A 21,844-nucleotide genomic window follows, 5' to 3' on the forward strand; every position below is an offset into this window, starting at 1 on the left:
AAAAACCATTTTAAATCAAAGAATTTCCAGGTGGGTGAACAATTCAGGTTGTATAGGGACTAGCAGATTAGTCTAGAAAGGCAGAAGACTGTGAAATACTTCTAAACTCTCACCTCCCTTTGTCCAATCAAAAAATACTATGTAAAACCTTTGTCTAATCCCGCTCAGATCCTCTGCTTTGAAACGCATCTTAAACCAGATCCGCAAAACTCATAAATATTGTACCTCTGACTTCCCTGTGAGACACTGCTAAGACTATCAAGACAGTATTCTCCCTTACTGCAGTAAGCAAAAAACTCAGTTTTGCTTTATCAACAGGTTATTTTGGAGGTATTTTAAAGGAGCCAATATTTGACTGTCTTGGAGGTCTCATCAAAATCTGGTCAACTTGGAAACAGCGTGTTTTACTGAGGCCCTTTGAGCCTCCTGCACAGGGTCTGTCCAATGACGACGGTGAGGTAAGTTCATATTGGGTTTGAGTTCTGATTTCTTATTTTTTTTAATCAGACACTCCAAATGCAAATGCTAAGTTTAGTTTGTTTAGTTTGAGAGTAATATCTAGGAATTAGAAACTCTTTTAAAAAATCCATTGATTGATCATTTTGAAAAACTCTTATTTTGGGTAGAAATCTGCATTATTACTAACAATACTACTGTTTGTCCTCGTCATTTCTTCATTGTGCGTCTATAAGAGGAAGTTCATAGGGATGAAGATGGGAGTAAGTTTTGTATGTTCAGAAGGTTTCTCTTCAGACTGGCATCCTTTGGAAAAACTGTCTCAAGGTCATTTATGAAAATCTTATCAGAACTTTACTTACTCTTGTTTTATTTTGTCCATTGGAAGTCTAGTTCTCTTTGTAGGGGAGGGTCCCCAAGATACAAGGTGCACAAGATTTGACTTACTGTTGCTAGACTCATAGGTTTATCTTTAGTTCTGTACCCACTCTGGGCTGAACTCCTGCATCTTGTCTGTATTTATACTAGGATCAGAATGTGTCATCTTAACTTTCTAATGATATTTGGAATTACAGTGGTTACTTTGGGGAACTTTTGTTATCAACAAAATTGTTCCTTTTGGGAGGCACTTTGAACCAAAAAAAGAAGAAATATCCCAGACATACAGTTGTCTACATTTTAAGGCAAGGGGAAACTTCCAAAATATATTCAAGGGATTATGAAATTGCCTCCTTAAAAGATTCCTTGGCAAAGACAAGGAGAAAATGTGAAAAAATTAAAACCATCTTTTCCAGATCCCTTCAAATCACAATTTGAATGTAATGTCCTTTATTCTACTTTCCTCATCCTGTGTTCCTCCATTTCCTTCTCTTCTGTCTCACCTTCGACTTTTTCTTCTTCCCTTCAGAACAGCTCAGGAGGAGATGGTCTTCTTTATTGAAAAGAGAAAGATTACTTTGTTTAATATGAGAACTCCCCTCCCTCTCATTTCTATACTTTAAGTATCAATAACTACTGGCTTTTTAATCATACAAATCAGATTGTCAAGGGATCTGAATTAATGTTTAAATCAATTACAATGACCCTTTCCCTCTCTTTTCTCTTTCTCTCCTCTCTCTCCCTCTCTCTCTTTCTCTTGCTCTCTCTCTCTCTCCTTCTCTCCCTCCCTCCCTCTCCCCGTGCACATATGTCAAAATAATTTTCCTGAATTGGTTTTCCCTTCTCCTTAATTAAGGAAAGATAATTAGTCTTTTACAATAATAATTTTGTATTTGACTAAAGCTGGCTCCCTCTCATTTTTTCTGTCTGTTCCTCTTTTCCTTTTCCCTCCGTAGGGAAACATTAAAGATTAGTTGATGAAAACAATTATTCTGTCATTATGTGCTCACTCTAGGAATGTCTAATGAAGAATTTATAAAATGGAAAGAAAAATAATGAAACTTTTTGTTTCTTTTCTTTAAAATTGCTTTTAAGAGATATTTCTGGTTAAAACTGTAAGGAAAGAAAAAAGAGGTCTTGGTTCCAAGATGAAGGGCTTTGAAACACGATTTAAAGATTTTTTGTAATTTTATTTATGAATATGAAGTTTATATATTATATAGAAAATTTTAATAGAATATTCCTGATAAATAGTTGAATCATTGGACAAATTAGAGTGAATTAATTGTACTGATTTGAAGGACTGAAAAACATTTATCTATTTCCTGACTTTAATATGTGAAATTACTGCCAACACAGTATTCTAGGTTATACAAGAAGATTGAACATCTCATAATTTAAACTTTCTGTATTTTTGCATTGGTTTGATGGGACAGATGAGGTAGCATTATAGTTAATACTTCTTTTATTTATTTATTTATTTATTTATTATTTTGTTTTGGCTGCGCTGGGTCTTTGTTGCTGCCCGTGGGCTTTCTCTAGTTGCAGTGAGTGGGGACTACTCCTCATTGCAGTGCACGGCCTTCTCATTGCAGTGGCTTCTGTTGTGGCAGAGCATGGGCTCTAGGTGCGTTGGCTTCAGTAGTTGTGGCACATAGGCTCAGTAGTTGTGGCTTGCAGGCTCTAGAGCACAGGCTCAGTAGTTGTGGCGCACGGGCTTAGTTGCTCTGTGGCATGTGAGATCTTCTGGACCAGGGCTCAAACCCATGTCCCCTGCATTGGCAGGTGGATTCTTAACCACTGCGCCACCAGGGAAGCCCATAGTTATTATTTCTACAAATTGTTTAACATTACAAAAATTAGAATCATGATTAACTAGGTAAACTTATAATGATGGGTATCTTAAAAAGATTTATTATCTTATGATATTTCTATAATATCAAAATTCTTAAGAACTTTATATTTAACTAAAATTGTAATATCTAGATCCTTAGGTAACAAATAGGTTAGACAAATATTAAACTGAGTTAATTGATACATAATCTTTGAATAATTAGACAAAATCTAAAGAAAAAAATGAGAGACAAAACACTGGTCACTAGTTTTATCTAACTGTTGTTACTATACATTTAAAAATAGATATAGATTTGAAGGATGTGAAAATGACTTTGAATTTTGTTATATACATAGCCTCCTTAAAATGTATAAATATAAAATGGCAGGCATGCCCATTAGAAAAATAGCTAAACAGTTCCTGCTTTTCTGTCTTCTAGTTTTGTCTGGGGGAAAACAAATTTGGTCACCTAGGTTAATGCAGCAATTAGGACTGTATTTAGTATAATTTCAAAGAGGTATGAATATGTATGCAAAGTAATTTATATGGTTTGTTTCTTGAAGAAATTGCTGTACGTAAGATGGTGAGTTCATAGAATGCTGAAATGGGCTTCTAAAAGCAGAACTACAGCATTAACTCAGAGGCAACGTTCTGAAAGTTTGAGTGCCATCCTTGGTGCACTAAATCAGAGACCTCTTTATGGTGCTGTGTTCCCAACAGGAAGAATACATGGGACATTAATTAATAACCAAGGGGCAGAAGCAGGACTGGCTCCATTTACCATCATTCCCAATGACACACTGGGAGGTTTTGTGCTTCCCACCCCTTTAATTCTGAGCCCTGCAGGGTTGGAGGTCCTGGTCCCCAAAGGGAGCATACTCTTGCCAGGAGGAACACAGAGTTTTTATTGAACTATAAGGTATGCTGATGGCAGTACATTTTGGAGTCCTTGTATCCAGGCCCCAGCAAGTAAGAAGAGGCATCAGCGTTCTGGCAGGGGTGATGGACCCAGATCAGTTGGAGGAGGTAGGGCAGGGGGACTACATGTGGAACCCAGATGATCCATTTGGGCACCTTTTGGTACTCCTGTGTCCCACTGTAACAGTGAATAGACTCATGCAGCAATGTCAGCATGAGAACAATATGATTGCTAAGACCTTTCAGGAGTTAAGATTTGAGTCACACCACCTGTAAGCCACCAAGACCTGATGAGGTGATAGCTGATGGTGACGGAGAGCATGTGTACCACTTGTGACCCCAGAGATCAACAGCAGTGTCAGAGGTCCCATCTGAGTTTCCCCTCAGGAAGACAGGCCCACAAGAACCACAGAAGACCTGTACCCTGAAGTTGTGGGTAGAGATGTCTGTTCAGCACAAGAGGTGAGCCTTGACAGCTATGAAAATGACCCACTCAGAGCTTTTGCTTCAAGTGGAGTAATCGACCAGTGGCCCCAGCTGCTATGCTCTGGATCTACCATGGTGCTTGTTCAGAGGCTATGCTTCTCACAGGCTGCTCCCAGCCAGTGGCTGAGTATGGCAAAGGTACTAAAGCAGGCCCATTTCTGTGAGAAGGACTCTTTGATGGGTAACTTTGGCTTGGGGTTTCCCTGTCAGCCCTGCAGACTTTACCCAATATCTATCAAATCCTTGCATTGAAAAACTCAAACTAGATCCCCCAAAACTCACAAACATCTCTCCTTTGTTCTTCCCCCTCAGAGACACTGTTAAGATCGTCAAGGTAGTATTTTTCCTTACTACAGTAAGCAGGAAATTTAGTTTTGCTTTATCAACAGGTTATTTGGTGGTATTTTCAGGGAGATAGCATTCAACAGATGAAAAGAAGCCAAAATTCAAAAGCAGGGGGAAGACCGTCACAGGTAAAAGCAACAGTAAATGCAAAGGCCTTGAGGTAAAAAAAAAACAAAAATGTGTTAAAGGGCTGAAAAAAGTCAGTGTGACATAAGCTTAGAGAGCAATAGGGAAAATGGTATGAGATGAGGTCAGTCATGTACAGAAGGCCTTGGAGTCCATGGTAATCATAGGGTCAATTTCATTCTGAGTACAGCAAAAACCCATTCGAAATTTTTTTTTTTTTTTTTTTTTTGCGGTACGCGGGCCTCTCACTGTCGTGGCCTCTCCTGCTGTGGAGCACAGGCTCCGGACGCGCAGGCTCAGCAGCCATGGCTCACGGGCCCAGCCGCTCCGCGGCACGTGGGATCCTCCCAGACCGGGGCATGAACCCATGTCCCCTGCATCGGCAGGCGGACTCTCAACCACTGCGCCACCAGGGAAGCCCTAGAAAATTTTTAGTGGAGAAGTGATAAACCTTGGCTTATATGTTGTAGGAGAATATATTATAGAAGGACATGAATGGAAATGGGGAGAGCAATTAGGAAGTTATTGCAGTTGCACAACTGAGAGCTTAGGTGACTTGGAACTAAAATGATAGCGATACAGCAAGCAAAGAGAAATGGACAGATTCACGATATATTTTAGAGAGAGAATCAAGACTTGCTGATTGAGGGGCTGTTGGGGAGGGGATGTGGGGATGGTGAGTGAAAGAAGGGGAAGAGCGAAGAATGTCTCCAGGGTTTTAGCCTTGAGCAACTGTATGGATGATAGTGAATTTTACTGAGTTGAGGAAGACGGGTTGAATAGAGTCAGAAGAGAAAAGCAGGAGCTGTCTTTGGACTGGTTAGTTTGATTTCCAGGTGGAAGTGTTTAGTAGGCACTTAGAAATACAAATCTAGATAAACATCTTTGTGATTTATCAACATGTGGATGGTATTTAAAAACAGAAAACAGAGAAGAAATGTAGATAAAGAAGAGAATGACCAGGATCTAGCCCTGGGGCCTCCAACACTTAGGTTTGGTAGAGCAGCAAAAATGGCTAAGAAATTAAAAGGAACACCAACAATGCTTCACAGTGGTCAATTGAGTCCACTTTGGAACCTGTGAAGGAACATGGGGTAGGAAATACCTCAGATTAGTTGCTAATTGAAGCGATCTCTTCAGTCCCTTAGTCAACAAATACATATTCAGTGTATTATAAACAAGGGTCTCCAAGAGACACTGCAATATAAGGTAACTACAGCCTAAATGCCCTTTAATATACCATATTCACATGTAACACTCCCCCACATGAGGAGATTCAGAATTTCTAAGCTTAATTATAAAAGTATTTCAGAAAAGTCTTTTTCTAGTCTTCTGCTTTCTATTCTTTTTTTTTTGGAACTAACTACCTTAAACTATCAACTTTTTGTTATTTTTTTATACTTTATTCAGTTTTATATTTAATACATTATTAAACTTTTTCTCTTATTTTGCTTTCACCTAAAATATGGTTAAGTGACAGTACACATTCTGGCTTTAAGAAGGTGATTAGAATTATGTAAATATATTAACTGTCTTAAGACGATCTTTCCTCTCTTGTCAGGTTCGATTAACATTTGAAAATACATTGAAATGTTTTGATATCAGAATTATATTAATACAAAATATGGGTGTATTTAGACCTTCAAGAAGAATTTAACCAAAGGATATAGGCAAGAATAAAAGAAAACAAAAACATGTAGCTTGTAGTAGCTAAGAAACAATGTGTGACTTTCAGAGTAACAGACTTCTATATCAGTTGTGTAATAGTAATTTTTTATTCATCAGGTCTTTTTATTTCCATGGAAACACTGAAGTCATTTTAATTTTTAATTACACTAGAGTTTACAGTTCCATTGATTTTAACTCTGTAGTAGTAAGCACAGGAGCTAGAGCTTTACCCATTTCTACTTTAAGAATATAAAGGAGGAAAAGATGGTTTAAAATGGTCATGAATTTCATTTAGTTACAACCTGTAGCTGTATACTGATTATTTCTAATTTCACCTAAACCTGCCCTGCAATTTTATAGCCAATTAATTCTTCTATTTTTGTCTATACCCTTTGGCTAAAAGTATTTTCACAGGAAGTAAACTACAATAGAAAACTCAGCAATGGATGCTGGTAGAATAAGTAGTTTGGGTGATATGTGAAATAATAGGAGCAGAGAACTAGTTCTGATCCTTACTTAATTGAGTAATCTTGGGTGAATCAATTTACTTCTTCATCTGCAACCTGGGAGAGTGAGAATGAGGGCTAGAATTCAGTGGTTCTCTGAAATATCTTGGCTCTATGGAGCCCATGGCTTATGGAAGCTATACACATAGGCCCCAGAGCTGATGATACTTCTCATGACATGGGTATCAATATGGGTATCAAAAGGGACTGGATGGGGCTTCCCTGGTGGCGCAGTGGTTGAGAGTCCGCCTGCCGATGCAGGGGACACGGGTTTGTGCCCCGGTCCGGGAGGATCCCACATGCTGTGGAGCGGCTGGGCCCATGAGCCATGGCCGTTGAGCCTGCGCGTCCGGAGCCTGTGCTCTGCGGCGGGAGAGGCCACAGCAGTGAGAGGCCCGTGTACCGGGGAAAAAAAAAAAAAGGGACTGGATGCAGACCAGTAATAAAAAGCTATTAAATGGAACAATTTGTTCATTAAATGGGTATGATGCAGATTTCATAGCTAGGCAGTATTTTATTTCTTTTCTCTTTCTGTATCATTAAATTTCCTGACATATAACTTTTACAGGTTCTGGTCCTATTTGATCATGATAATTTTCAGAATGCAAAGGGCAAGAGGAAAGGAACTGACACTGAATAGCTATTATATGCTATGCACTGTGTTTTTACATAATTATCTGTCTTTATATCAGTCCTGTTGGCAACAGTGAATGTTCACATTTTATAAACGAGAAATTGAGACTCAAAAGAGGGTAATTCTGTCAAGTATCAGTAAACATTTGAAGATACAATTTAAAATATCACTTTGGGGCTTCCGTGGTGGCGCAGTGGTTGAGAGTCCGCCTGCCGATGCAGGGGACAAGGGTTCGTGAGACCCGTGAGAGACCTTCATACCGCAAAAAAACAAAACAAAACAAAAACAACAACAAAAAAACAAACAAAAAAATAAATAAAATATCACTTTGAATTTTACTGTGAACTGAGATTTAGCTTCTTTCCTATTTATATTTGCTAGTTGTCTTTATCAGTAGTTCCCTTCCTATTGGCTGAAACCCCTGAGGTGTTGTAGATTAATTGCTGAGGTATCTGAGAATCTAACATTGTCACTAAACAAATGAATAATGTGATTTGAGTGTATATATGACTATTTGTTCAACCGCATTAATAAAAAATGTGTTAATTTTTAAATATTACTAATTCTTGGCATTTGCTGTATTTTATTCAAAGAGTGTCTAAATGGGAAACCATTGATCTTAATAATTAGCTCTGGGAGATTTTTACTTTCGGTGCTTGGTTTTCAGTTTTTCTATTTTATTATCATGGGTTAGTCAGCTGCCATCCCTGGTCTCAGTTTGTATGATTGTATGATAGCAGATGGTTAATAAAGTTCATTCTAACCCTAAAATCCTAATCCAGCCCTCCTCAAATTTATTAATCTTCCTGAACAAATCTATCACATTTGAATAAGTCATCAAACTAGAGTAGAAAAAAGAGATTTATACTTTATCAGTGGTATCAATAAATAATAGTGGATCATAATATTTTTAGACCTAGAGAAGACCCTGAAAGTCTGACCCAGTCTTTTTTTTTCCTTTAAACAGATGAGTGAATTTGGCTCAGAAGGAATAAATAATTTTCCCAGAATCATACAGTTAGTGTCAGCTTTAGAGCTTTAACCCCAGGTGTACTTTAAAGGTTCAGTGCATTATCAAGTAAATTAAAATATTTTTATTGTATTGAATAAGTGTTCTATCAGGAAACCAAAGATTAAATGGACAACCGGTTGTCTGAAACATTGCCTTAAAATGTTACTGAGTAAATATAATTTTAAAACAATAAAAAATATTAAAATAGTGAACTTTCATTGAGGAACCTTGAAAAAGAAAAAATAATTATTTTTAAAATTGAGCAATGTATCTTCTTTAAACATAATTTGGATCATAAGCAGTTATAAATACTGCTTTATTAAAACTGAACACTACATTGTATTTTTTTTATTGCCTTAAAGGTTCTTCAAAATTGTCATTTTAATGGATGCATAATATTGCATAATATAGGTTTTTCACATCTATATATTTCATTCCTCACATTTTTTGGACATTTAGATATTTCCAGTATTTTTAATGCCAAATATTTTTTGTATAAAAATCATTTTTGTATCTGACTACTATGTTTTCTGGTTTAGTTTCCTAGATTTGGAAATACTATTTAAAGAACATAAGCATTTTCACACTAGTGATAAGATTATCAAGTTTCTTCCTGTACATTTTATGTTGTTTTACGCTGTTTCAAAGTAATTTTTGATGGTACATCTGATCATGTCTTCATGAGAATTAAATATGATAATTTAAGGCTTTTCTAATTTGAAATGATATTTCACTTTTGTTAAGATTAACATTTTTTATTAGTGACGTGTTTTTCAAATATTTCTTTTTCTTGTGTGAAATATCAATTTTTTTCACTAGACCATTTTTATATTGCAATCTACTTTTTTTTTTAACATCTTTATTGGAGTATAATTGCTTTAAAATGGTGTGTTAGTTTCTGCTTTATAACAAAGTGAATCAGTTACACATATACATATGTTCCCATATCTCTTCCCTCTTGCGTCTCCCTCCTTCCCACCCTCCCTATGCCACCCGTCTAGGTGGTCATAAAGCACCGAGCTGATCTCCCTGTGCCATGCAGCTGCTTCCCACTAGCTATCTGTTTCACATTTGGTAACGTATAAATGTCCATGCCACTCTCTCACTTTGTCACAGCTTACCCTTCCCCCTCCCCATATCCTCAAGTCCATGCTCTAGTAGGTCTATGTCTTTATTCTCATCTTACCCCTAGGTTCTTCATGACCTTTTTTTTTTTCCCTTAGATTCCATATATATGTGTTAGCATATGGTATTTGTTTTTCTCTTTCTGACTTACTTTACTCTGTATGACAGACTCTAGGTCCATCCACCTCACTACAAATAACTCAATTTCATTTCTTTTTATGGCTGAGTAATATTCTATTGTATATATGTGCCACATCTTCTTTATCCATTCATCCGATGATGGACACCTAGGTTGCTTCCATGTCCTGGCTATTGTAAATAGAGCTGCAATGAATGTTTTGGTACATGACTCTTTTTGAATTATGGTTTTCTCAGGGTATATGCCCGGTAGTGGGATTGCTGGGTTGTATGGTAGTTATATTTGTAGTTTTTTAAGGAACCTCCATACTGTTCTCCATAGTGGCTGTATCAATTTACATTCCCACCAGCAGTGCAAGGGTGTTCCCTTTTCTCCACACCCTCTCCAGCATTTATTGTTTCTAGATTTTTTGATGATGGCCATTCTGACCAGTGTGAGATGATATCTCATTGTAGTTTTGATTTGCATTTCTCTAATGATTAATGATGTTGAGCATTCTTTCATGTGTTTGTTGGCAATCTGTATATCTTCTTTGGAGAAATGTCTATTTAGGTCTTCTGCTCATTTTTGGTTTGGGTTGTTTGTTCTTTGGTTATTGAGCTGCATGAGCTGCTTGTATATTTTGGAGATGAATCCTTTGTCAGCTGCTTCATTTGCAAATATTTTCTCCCATTCTGAGGGTTGTCTTTTGGTCTTGTTTATGGTTTCCTTTGCTGTGCAAAAGTTTTGAAGTTTCATTAGGTCCCATTTGTTTATTTTTGTTTTTATTTCCATTTCTGTAGGAGGTGGGTCAAAAAGTATCTTGCTGTGATTTATGTCATAGAGTGTTCTGCCTATGTTTTCCTCTAAGAGTTTGACAGTTTCTGGCCTTACATTTAGATCTTTAATCCATTTTGAGCTTATTTTTGTGTATGGTGTTAGGGAGTGTTCTAATCTCATACTTTTACATGTACCTGTCCAGTTTTCCCAGCACCACTTATTGAAGAGGCTGTCTTTTCTCTACTGTATTAAATGCTCCCACCAAAAGAGACAGACTGGCTGAATGGATACAAAAACAAGACCCATATATATGCTGTCTACAAGAGACCCACTTCAGACCTAGGAACACATACAGAATGAAAGTGAGGGGATGGAAAAAGATATTCCATGCAAATGGAAATCAACAGAAAGCTGGAGTAGCAATTCTCATATCAGACAAAATAGACTTTAAAATAAAGACTATTACAAGAGACAAAGAAGGACACTACATAATGAACAAGGGATTGATCCAAGAAGAAGATATAACAATTGTAAATATTTATGCACCCAACATAGGAGCACCTCAATACATAAGGCAAATACTAACAGCCATAAAAGGGGAAATCGACAGTAACACATTCATAGTAGGGGACTTTAACACCCCACTTTCACCAATGGACAGATCATCCAAAATGAAAATAAATAAGGAAACACAAGCTTTGAATGATACATTAAACAAGATGGACTTAATTGATATTTATAGGACATTCCATCCAAAATCAACAGAATACACATTTTTCTCAAGTGCTCATGGAACATTCTCCAGAATAGATCATATCTTGGGTCACAAATCAAGCCTTCGTAAATTTAAGAAAATTGAAATCGTATTAAGTATCTTTTCCGACCACAACGCTATGAGACTAGATATCAATTACAGGAAAAGATCTGTAAAAAATACAACATGGAGGCTAAAGAATACACTACTTAATAACGAAGTGATCACTGAAGAAATCAAAGAGGAAATCAAAAAAATACCTAGAAACAACTGACAATGGAGACACGACGACCCAAAACCTATGGGATGCAGCAAAAGGAGTTCTAAGAGGGAAGTTTATAGCAATACAATCCTACCTTAAGAAACAGGAAACATTTCGAATAAACAACCTAACCTTGCACCTAAAGCAATTAGAGAAAGAAGAACAAAAAAACCCCAAAGTTAGAAGAAGGAAACAAATCATAAAGATCAGATCAGAAATAAAAAGAAATGAAGGAAATGATAGAAAAGATCAATAAAACTAAAAGCTGGTTCTTTGAGAAGATAAAATTGATAAACCATTAGCCAGACTCATCAAGGAAAAAAGGGAGAAGACTCAAATCAATAGAATTACAAATGAAAAAGGAGTAACAACTGACAGTGCAGAAATACAAAAGATCATGAGAGATTACTACAAGCAACTCTATGCCAATAAAATGGACAACCTGGAAGAAACGGACAAATTCTTAGAAATGAAATCTACTTTTTTAAAAAAATCAATTTTTGTTGGCCTTTTTAAAAACATTCTTGTGGAATTGTTTTGTCTTTTTTTTTTTTACTGGTTGAGTAACATAAATATTCTAGTTGTAAAAGATTCAAACAATATAGAAATATGCATAGCAAATGACTCCCTCCTGACACCTTTCCTTATAGATAACCACTGTCAACAGCATTTTATAGTACCTTATTCCTATTCTCATTCTATTAATATGTACATATCTCCATATTCTTTAAATATACATAATATACATGAATATATATATACATATATAAGTATAAATGGATCTTATAATACCTACTGTTCAGCATCTTAGTTTCTTCACCTAATAGTATGTCTTCCAGAGCTTACTTTTCCCCTCACAGCATAAAAAGCTCCTCGCCATTATATATATAACATATAATCATTATAAAAAATTTGATTAAGACATGAAAGATGTTTTAAAACAATAAAAATCACCTGGAATTAGTTTGGAGATAAATACCTTTAATAATTCGATAAGCATTCTTTCATGCATCTCTTAATACATTTTACATTACTGGTGTTTATTCTGACAACACCTGGTATACAACAATTCACTTCTGGCACTAACCATCCAGAGTTAGCACAGACCACACAAATTAAAGGGCATGGTCCCCAACAAGACACCAGTCAAAAGTGGGATCCTTAGGTCACCTGCACTTCCAGCTGCCTACAAATCTGGGATGATCCCATGACCCCTTTAGGTTTGATAATTTCCTAGAATGACTCAGAACTCAAGAAAGCACTGTGCTTACAATTCGTTTTATCAGAAAGGATACAAATCAGGAATAGCCAAATAAAAGACATATAAGGTAAGATTTGGGAGGGTCTTGAATACAGAAGTTCCATGCCTTCTCCCCACAGAATCAGGGCACTTCACCCTCCCATCACATCAATGTATTCAACCAAGAAGCGCCACTGAGCTTTGTGTCCAGAGCATTTATTGGGGTTTCATTACATAGAAGCGATTGATTACATCATTGGCCTGTGATTAAAGTCATTCTCCAGCCCTCCTCTCTTTCCCAGAGGTCAGGAGGTTGGCGTGTATCAGGTGGCTCAAAGCCCTTAACCACTGCACCACCAGGGAAGCCCTGGCCTGGGTATTACTATCCCAATTTTATGGAAGAGAAATAAACTCAGAGAGATTAACTACCTTACAGCGAAGAAGCCAAGAACGGAAGCTCTAAACCTAAGATTGTTTTACTCCAGTATGTGTTATAGCCAGATTTAACCCCAAATTAAACAATTCATGAACTATCAAAATTCACCATAAGAAAGAGTAAGCTTCCTGCCAATCTAGAGAATTACTGTATATAAATTACCATATATAAATTAAATGGTGATCCTTCAGATAAGGGACTGCAGGATATCCATTAATATATTAATGTGGGGACTAATTTTTTTCCAGAGTAGTATTAACATTTTAATTTTATTTTCAACCCACCTTGATCTTTGAAATCCCTGGCAACAAAATTTTTCATTAAAAAGATGTTATAGGGACTCCCCTGCTGGTTCAGTGGTTAAGACTCCATGCTCCCAATGCAGGGGGCCCGGATTCTACCCCTGGTCAGGGAACTAGATCCCACATGCATGCTGCAACGATATTTGGTGCAGCCAAATAAATATATATTTTTAAAAAAATGATGTTATAAAGATGTAGTAAATAGAAGGACAGTCTTTAAGGAACCTTGTCCCTGAAGTATTATCTTAGACTTTTATATACCAAATAGTTTAGAGGATATTTAATTGGAAAGGAAAATTACGTTCTGTAGTTCATACACATTTGGAGCTCTTTAGATTTCAGATCTTCTCTAGTATGCCAAGAGTTTACATTATGAATGGATGTTGAATTTTGTCACATATTGCATATACTGAGATGATTATATGATTTTTCTCCTTTAGTTTGTAAATTGGTGAAATACATAAATTCATATTCAAATGGTACAGGTCGTACATACCTTCTGGTACACGTGCACAGTTTCTCAAGCCTATATACAAAGTAGCTGTTGGGTCATTGAATATTCATATTTTTATTTTTACCAGATAGTGCCAAACTCATTTCCAAACTGATTGTACCAAAGTATACTCTCACTAAGAGTGTGTGATAATACCAGTTGTTTCATATCTTCAACAGTACTTTTGATAGTTAGACTTTATTATTTTTGTGAAGTGATAAGTATATGTTTTTTTTTAAAATTGTGGATTTAATTTGCATTTTGTTAATTGCAAATGAGTTTGAGTATCTTTTCAATATTTGTCAGCCATTTGTATTTCCCTTCCTGTGAATGACCAATTCAAATATTTTGCTCATTTAAAAAGTTTTAGGCCAGTGGCTGACAGCCGCCGAGCTGCGAGCTTCTTCTCTCCCCAGAGGCAGGGACTCCTGAATATATTTGAAAACTGAACAGTTTCAGCCAAGCCGAAGCATTCTCTCTTCCCAGGGACACAAATCCAACTTACCTGAGCCAAAGCAGATGACACATTTTTGGATGATTTTCCTGGATTTTCCAGATAGAAAATCATACCTGGGACTTCCTTGGTGGTGCAGTGGTTAAGAATCTGCCTGAGGCTTCCCTGGTGGCGCAGTGGTTGAGAGTCCGCCTGCCGATGCAGGGGACACGGGTTTGTGCCCCGGTCCGGGAGGATCCCGCGTGCCGTGGAGTGGCTGGGCCCGTGGGCCATGGCTGCTGGGCCTGCGCGTCCGGAGAGCCTGTGCTCCGCAACGGGAGGGGCCACAGCGCTGAGAGGCCCGCGTACCGCAAAAACAAAAAAAAGAATCTGCCTGCCAGTGCAGGGGACACGGGTTCGAGCCCTGGTCCAGGAAGCTCCCACATGCTGCGGAGCAACTAAGCCCATGCGCCACAACTACTGAGCCTGCGCTCTAGAACCTGCAAGCTACAACTACTGAAGCCTGTGTGCCGCAGGTACTGAAGCCCATGCACCTAGAGCCCATGCTCTGCAGCAACAGAAGCCACCACAATGAGAAGCCTGCGCACCGCAATGAAGAACAGCCCCTGCTCGCGGCAACTAGAGAAAGCCCGCACACAGCAATGAAGACCCAGTGCAGCCAAAAATAAAAGACATACATTTAATAAAAAAGAAAATCATACCTGTCTAGAACCTCCATAACAGTCTAAAATAGCAGCAGTTGCTTGCATTCTTTTTTTTTTTTTTTTCCAATTTATTTATTTATTCATTTTTGGCTGTGCTGGGTCTTCATTTCTGTGCGAGGGCCTTCTCCAGTTGCGGTGAGTTGGGGCCAGTCCTCATCGCGGCGCGCGGGCCTCTCACTGTCGCGGCCTCTCTTGTTGCGGAGCACAGGATCCAGACACGCAGGCTCCAGACGCACAGGCTCCAGACGCACCGGCTCCAGACGCGCAGGCTCAGCAGTTGAGGCTCACGGGCACAGTTGCTCCGCGGCATGTGGGATCCTCCCAGACCAGGGCTCAAACCCGTGTCCCCTGCATTGGCAGGCAGACTGTTAACCACTGCGCCACCAGGGAAGCCCCATTTGCTTGCATTCTTGTCTTGTTCATTATATTAACGAGAATGCCTTTCCTCTTTCAGTGAAGGTAGGCTGTGTGTTTGTGATAGCTGTTCTTGATGATGGAAAGGGATTACTTTCTAGTTCTATGGAAATTTTTTCGACAGCTTAACCTTAAAAAATCAGGAATGCATGTATATTTTAATTGAAAACTTTTCAACATCAGAGAATCTTTGTGTTTTTTTCTCCTTAACCTACTAATAGGTTAATTGATTTTGTGATTTTAAGCCATTCTTGTATTCCTAAATAATCCTTATTGGTCACAGTGTATTCTTCTTTTACTAAACTATCAAAAAAAATAATTTAAAAAAATAAAAAGTTTTAGATAGTTTGTATTATTTATTTGTTAGGACTCTTTATCTATTCCAAATAATGTGATGTATATTCCAAATAAAATATGTATCGCAAATACATTTTCCCATTCCACGGCATCTTTTCACTCTCTATGGTGCTTTTGAGGAACAAGCTTTCTTAATCTTAATGTAGTTAAAGTTATCATATTTTTCCCTCATGGCTAGTGCTTTTTGTTTCTTCTTTAAGAAATCACCATGAGGAAGCCTAAATGAACCCACGCAGTTTGACTGTGTGGTGTTATGTTTTGGCTGGTGTTACTTTGACAGTCCACTGAAGTCCCAAACAACAGTCAGCATCAACCACCAGACATATAAATGAAGATGTCTCTATATTATTTCAGCCCTCAGCCATTAAGTCACTCCTAGCCTCTGAGTTTTCCAGCTGGGACCCCAGACACTGTGGAGTAGAGACAAGCCATCCCTTCTTTCCTCTGCCCAAATTCCTGGTCCGTAGAATCTGTGAGTTCAATAAAATGGTTGTTTTATATCACTGTTTTTTTTAAATTAATTAATTAATTTATTTTTGGCTGCGTTGGGTCTTCATTGCTGTACATGGGTTTTCCCTAGTTGTGGAGAGTGGGGGCTACTCTTCATTGTGGTGCACGGGTTTCTCCTGGTGGTGGCTTCTCTTGTGGAGCACAGGCTTTAGGCGCAGAGGCTTCAGTAGTTGTGGCTCGTGGGCTCTAGAGCACAGGCTCAGTAGTTGTGGCACATGGGCTTAGTTGCTCTGCGTCATGTGGGATCTTCCCCGACCAGGGCTCGAACCTGTGTCCCCTGCATTGGCAGGCGGATTCTTAACCACTGTACCACCAGGGAAGCCCCCAGGAGTCAAGCCTTTACCTAAGACATTCTTTTTTCAGAATTCTCCTCCTCTTGTTTCTGGACACCCAAATTCTAACATTCCTTCATGGCCTTGCTCAGGTACCACTCTCTACTAGAAGCCTGCTTTAATCGTAGTAATTATTTGGCAGTATCTCCCTGCAACTCTCCCCATTAAATGTACCTTTACCTCAGTAAGAATTCCCCTTATTATTTTCTTTCCCCCTTTCTTTATCTTATGCTTCAGATCTGCAGTCCTGAGTACCAAAAGGTTGTTAGAGAGATGGGTATCCAAGTAGAAAGTACATGGGTGTTAAAATCAGATATTGCTAATTGGTATGAATTTTGCCTCTCTTTTTTGCTAGATACCTGTGTGACCTTGTGCCAGTTCCTTAAACTTTCTGAACCACAGTTATCTAATCTGTAAAATGAGGAGAATTCTATTTGCCTTGCAATGTTAGTTTGAGAATTAGAGATAAAAGATGTAAAGCACATAGTACTGTGTGCATAATAGGTGCTCAACAAACAATTATTATGCGTTCCTTGACTTTTGGTCTTAATTCTGGTGATAGCCACCAATAGGCAGCCCTGTCTTGAGTTAATTTACAGGTTTTTTTGTTGTTTTGTTTTTTGGGGTTTTTTTTGGCCGTGCCACACAGCTTGTAGTATCTTAGTTCCCTGACCAGGCCCTGACAGTGAAAGCACTGAGTCCTAACCACTGGACTGCCAGGGAATTCCCTAATTTGTAGTTTTAAAACTAGATCACATTCTTGAAGTTCTCATTGTACTATTAAGTTGGACCTACCTTGCCTCTTTTGGTGGTCCTAAAGGACATCTTATGTACCTAGGAAATCCTAGGAACCAGAGGTTCTCAACTGGGGATGGTTTTGCCCCCAGTTTTTGTCCCCAGGATATTTGGCGTTGTCTGGAGACCTTTTTGGTTGTCACAACTGGAAGACAGTACTGGCATTTATTGGGTGGATGCCAGATGCTCCTAAGCATTCTACAATGCACAATAAAGCTCCCCAGAACAAAAAAGTATCTAGTACAAAATGTCAATAGTGCTGAGGTTGAGAAAACTTGCTCAAAATTCATCAACCTTTGGACTCTGAAAGGTGGCACAATATAGTCAAAAAAGCCTAGAATTAAGGAGTTCTGGGTTTTAGTTCTAGTTCTGTCAACCATAAGCAGTATGCTACAGGGCTAGTCAACTCCTCTAGACATCAATTTATTTTTTATAAGTTTTTAAAAAATTTATTTATTTGTTTTTGGCCACGTTGGGTCTTTGTTGCTGCATGCAGGCTTTCTCTAGTTGCAGCGAGCGGGGGCTACTCTATGTTGTGTTGTGCGGGCTTCTCATTGTGGTGGCTTCTCTTGTTGCTGAGCACGGGCTGTAGGTGCGCAGGCTTCAGTAGTTGTGGCGCATGGGTTCAGTAGTTGTGGCTCACAGGCTTAGTTGCTCTGCAGCACATGGGATCTTCCCGGACGAACTCATGGGGTCGAACTCATGTCCCCTGCACTGGCAAGCAGATTCTTAACCACTGCACCACCAGGAAGATCCCTCAATTTATTTTTAATAAATTGTCATTTAACTTATTTCTCTATCCTCTGTGTTTCCTGCAATGCAAATTAGCTTTAGAGCTGCACTGTCCAATACAGTAGCCATTAGCTACATGTGTCTAAGTTAAAAATAAATACAACTAAAAATTCATTTCTCAGTTGCACAAGTCACATTTCTATTGTTCAATGGTTGCATAAGGCTAGTGGCTACTGTACTAAACAGCACAGATGTGGAACATTTCCATCATGGCAGAAATTTCTATTGGACAGTCCTGGTCTAGAGGCTTGGTTTGATTCAGATTCAGGCCTTGATTTTTTAATATTTAAAATGAAGATATTGAATTCCATGATCTCTGTGATAACTTCCAGTTTTCTAGTTCTGTGATTCCAAAGGAGAATACATAAAGTAATCCACTTTAATAAAGGAATCTGTAAATGGGTAAAAAATTTTAGAAACACCCATATTCGAGTCAGTGTAATCAGAATCAGAGTGTTTGCATTAGTATGTCTGACGGTAGTTCAGACAACTGTGTGGTACCTACTGAAAAGGTATGGATAAGACTTCTAGTTTTGGGTTCAGCATGTAAGGATCTTGAAAGTTATCACTCCGTCCTAACAAGTAAAGAGTTGAACAAACTGAAAAATGAACAATTCTTCTTAGCTCCATCAGAGATGTGAGGTCACAGGGCAAACCACTACCTGCAAAACAGCAGCGACAGACAGGTGAATACAGAGAACCAAATCTTACCAGAACAGAAACCGTGAGCAGAATCCTCCATAGGAATTCATACTGGTTGGGGTGGGTGGCGGGGGGGGGGGGGGGGGTGGGGGGGGGCGGGGGGTAGGAGAAACTTACCTGTAATTGACAAAACACTGGACGCTCAGAGTAGAGTGAACTAGTCTGAGGGTTAAAAACTCCAGGAGGTCCCAGCAATGGAGGAGTCTCCCCCAACTTTTTTTTTTTTTTTAACATCTTTATTGGGGTATAATTGCTTTACAATGGTGTGTTAGTTTCTGCTTTATAACAAAGTGAATCAGTCATACATAAACATATGTTCCCATATGTCTTCTCCCCCAACTTTTTGAGTTTTATTGCGAGGAGGTCAATCAGGTTCTCATAGTAAATATTGGAGAAAAGTCCCCTCATGTTTCTGACAGAGGGAGGGGAAAAAGGACCATTTTCGAATAAGCAGAGCATTCTGTTCTTTTTAACAAGTCTGCCACCAAGAGAAACTATTTTACCAGAGCTGAAACTATTGGGGTTTTATCAGAGCCTAGCTGACTTGGGGGAAGGGAAATACCCAACTGCAGTACACTGTAGCCATCCTGTCCCACCTAAGGGGGGGGAAAAACTGAGAAGCGTTTGTGAAGTACACAGGTCAGAGGCATAGACTCATTAAAAAGACTGAGACCTAATCGCAGGACTATAGAAAGCTTCCCCTCCCCTAACACATTACTGCCATATTACTAAAGGTTTCTTTAATTGCAGTTCCTTTGTCCAGTATATCATGTCTGGCTATCAAAAATTATAGAGCATACTGAAATGCAAAAAACACAATTTGAAGAGACAGAGCAAGCATCCGAACCAGACTTATATATGGCAGGGATGTTGAGAATTATCATACAGAAAAGTTAAAACAATTATGATTAATATGCTAACAGCTTTAGTAAATACAGTAGACAGCATGCAAGAAGAGATGGGCAATGTAAACAGCGATGGAAATTCTAAGAAAGAATAAAAAAGAAATGCTACAGATCAAAAACACTGCAACAGAAATGAAGAAGCCTTTGATGAACTCATTATTAGACTGGACACAGCTGAGAAGAATCTTTGAGCTTGAGATATGTCAGTAGAAACTTCCAAAATGGAAAAACAAAAAGAAGAAAAGACTGAAACAAAACAAAAACAGGACAGAATATCCAAGAACCGTGGGACAACTACAAAAGATACAATATGTGTGTAATGGGAATACCAGAAAGAAATGAAAGAAAGGAACAGAAGTAATATTTGAAGCAATAAATACTGAGAATTTCCCCAAAGTAATGACAGACACCAGGGCACAGATTCTGGAATCTCAAAGAACACCAAGCAAGATAAATGCAAAAAAAAAAAAAAGCTACACCTGGGCATATCATATTCAAAGTTAGAAAATCAAAGATAAAGAAAAATATTGAAAGAAGCCAGAGGGGGAAAAACACCTTTCCTATAGAGGAACAAAGATAAAAAATTAAATCTGACTTCTCTTCAGAAACATTCAAGCAAGTAGAATGGAGTGGAATATTTAAAGAGTTGAGGGGACTTCCCTGGCGGTGCAGTGGTTTAGAATCCGCCTGCCAATGCAGGGGACATAGGTTTGAGTCCTGGTCTCAGAAGATCCCACATGCCAAGGAGCAACTAAGGTTGCGAGCCACAACCACTGAGCCTGTGCTCTAGAGCCTGCAAGCCACAACTACTGAAGACCGTGCGCCTAGAGCCCGTGTACTGCAACAAGAGAAGCCACCACAATGAGAAGCCTGCACAACAAAACGAAGAGTAGCCCCTGCTTGCCACAACTAGAGAAAGACCACGTGTAGCAATGAAGACCCAACGCAGCCAAAAAGAAAAAAGAAAAATAAATAAAGTGTTGAGAGAAAAAACACGAACCTGGAATTCTGTACCCCATGAAATTATTCTTCAGAAGTGAAGAGGAAATAAAGACTTTCTTAGACAAACAAAAATTGAGGGAAATTGTTGCCAGTAGATCTGCCTTGCAAGAAATATTAAAAGAAGTTCTTCAGAGAGAAGGAAAACAATATAGATCAGATACTTGGATCTACATAAAGAAAGGAAACATCAGAGAAAGAATAAGTGAAAGTAAAATAAAAATTTTTATTTTTCTTAATTGATCTGACAATTGTTCAAAATAATAATAGCAACAGTATGTTCAATTATGTATGCTTATGTATGTATATGCATATGTTTACTTACGTATAGTGAAATGACTGAATAATGATACAAGGGACAAGAGGGAGGAATTAAGAATATTTTGTTATAAAGTTCTTGCACTGCCTTTGAAGAAGTACAGGGTTTTTTGAAAGTGGACTTTGATTAGTTGTAAAAGTATTTTGCAAACTCTAGGGCAACCACAAAAAAAGTAAAAAAAAAAAAAGTACAACTCATATGCTAAGAAAGGAGAGGAAACGGAATCATATAAAATGCTCCCTTAAAACCATAAAAGGAAGAAAAAGTGGAAGAAAAAATTAGAACAAAGAACAAGGGCAGGGCTTCCCTGGTGGCGCAGTGGATGAGAGTCCGCCTGCCAATGCAGGGGACACGCGTTCGTGCTCCGGTCCGGAAAGATCCCACATGCCGCGGAGCGGCTATGCCGGTGAGCCATGGCCGCTGAGCCTGCGCGTCCGGAGCCTGTGCTCCACAACGGGAGAGGTCACAACAGTGAGAGGCCTGCATACCGCAAAAAAAAAAAAAAAAAAAAAAAAAAAAGGGCAATGAATAGAAAACAGTAACAAATATAGTAAATATTAATCCAACTATATCAATATCATTTTAAACATTAATGCTCTAAATACACTATATAAAAGGCAGAGATTGTTGAGCAGGTCAAAAAACAAGGCCCAGCTATATGTTGTCTACAAGAAACCCACTTTAAAGA

General features: G+C 38.4%; 1 protein-coding gene across 10 annotated transcripts in view; it reads left to right on the top strand.

The window, feature by feature from the left end:
• Window positions 1-21,844, top strand: part of CARF (calcium responsive transcription factor) — a 96,446-nt gene that overhangs the window by 68,193 nt on the left and 6,409 nt on the right. For 7 of the 10 annotated variants that reach the window (XM_079925388.1, XM_079925393.1, XM_079925396.1 and 4 more), the window contains one exon: window positions 319-407. Coding sequence is in view for 1 of the 10 variants with exons in the window: in XM_079925389.1 (XP_079781515.1) it covers window positions 319-355 (37 nt within the window). In the remaining 9 variants the exon portion in view is untranslated. Of the gene's footprint in view, window positions 1-318; window positions 459-21,844 lie in introns of those variants that run through there. The other 3 variants (XM_079925389.1, XM_079925395.1, XM_079925390.1) reach the window with 3 other exon arrangements.

The sequence above is a fragment of the Stenella coeruleoalba genome, assembly GCF_951394435.1.
Source record: "Stenella coeruleoalba genome assembly, chromosome: 6".
In the NCBI taxonomy this organism is placed as follows: domain Eukaryota; kingdom Metazoa; phylum Chordata; class Mammalia; order Artiodactyla; family Delphinidae; genus Stenella; species Stenella coeruleoalba.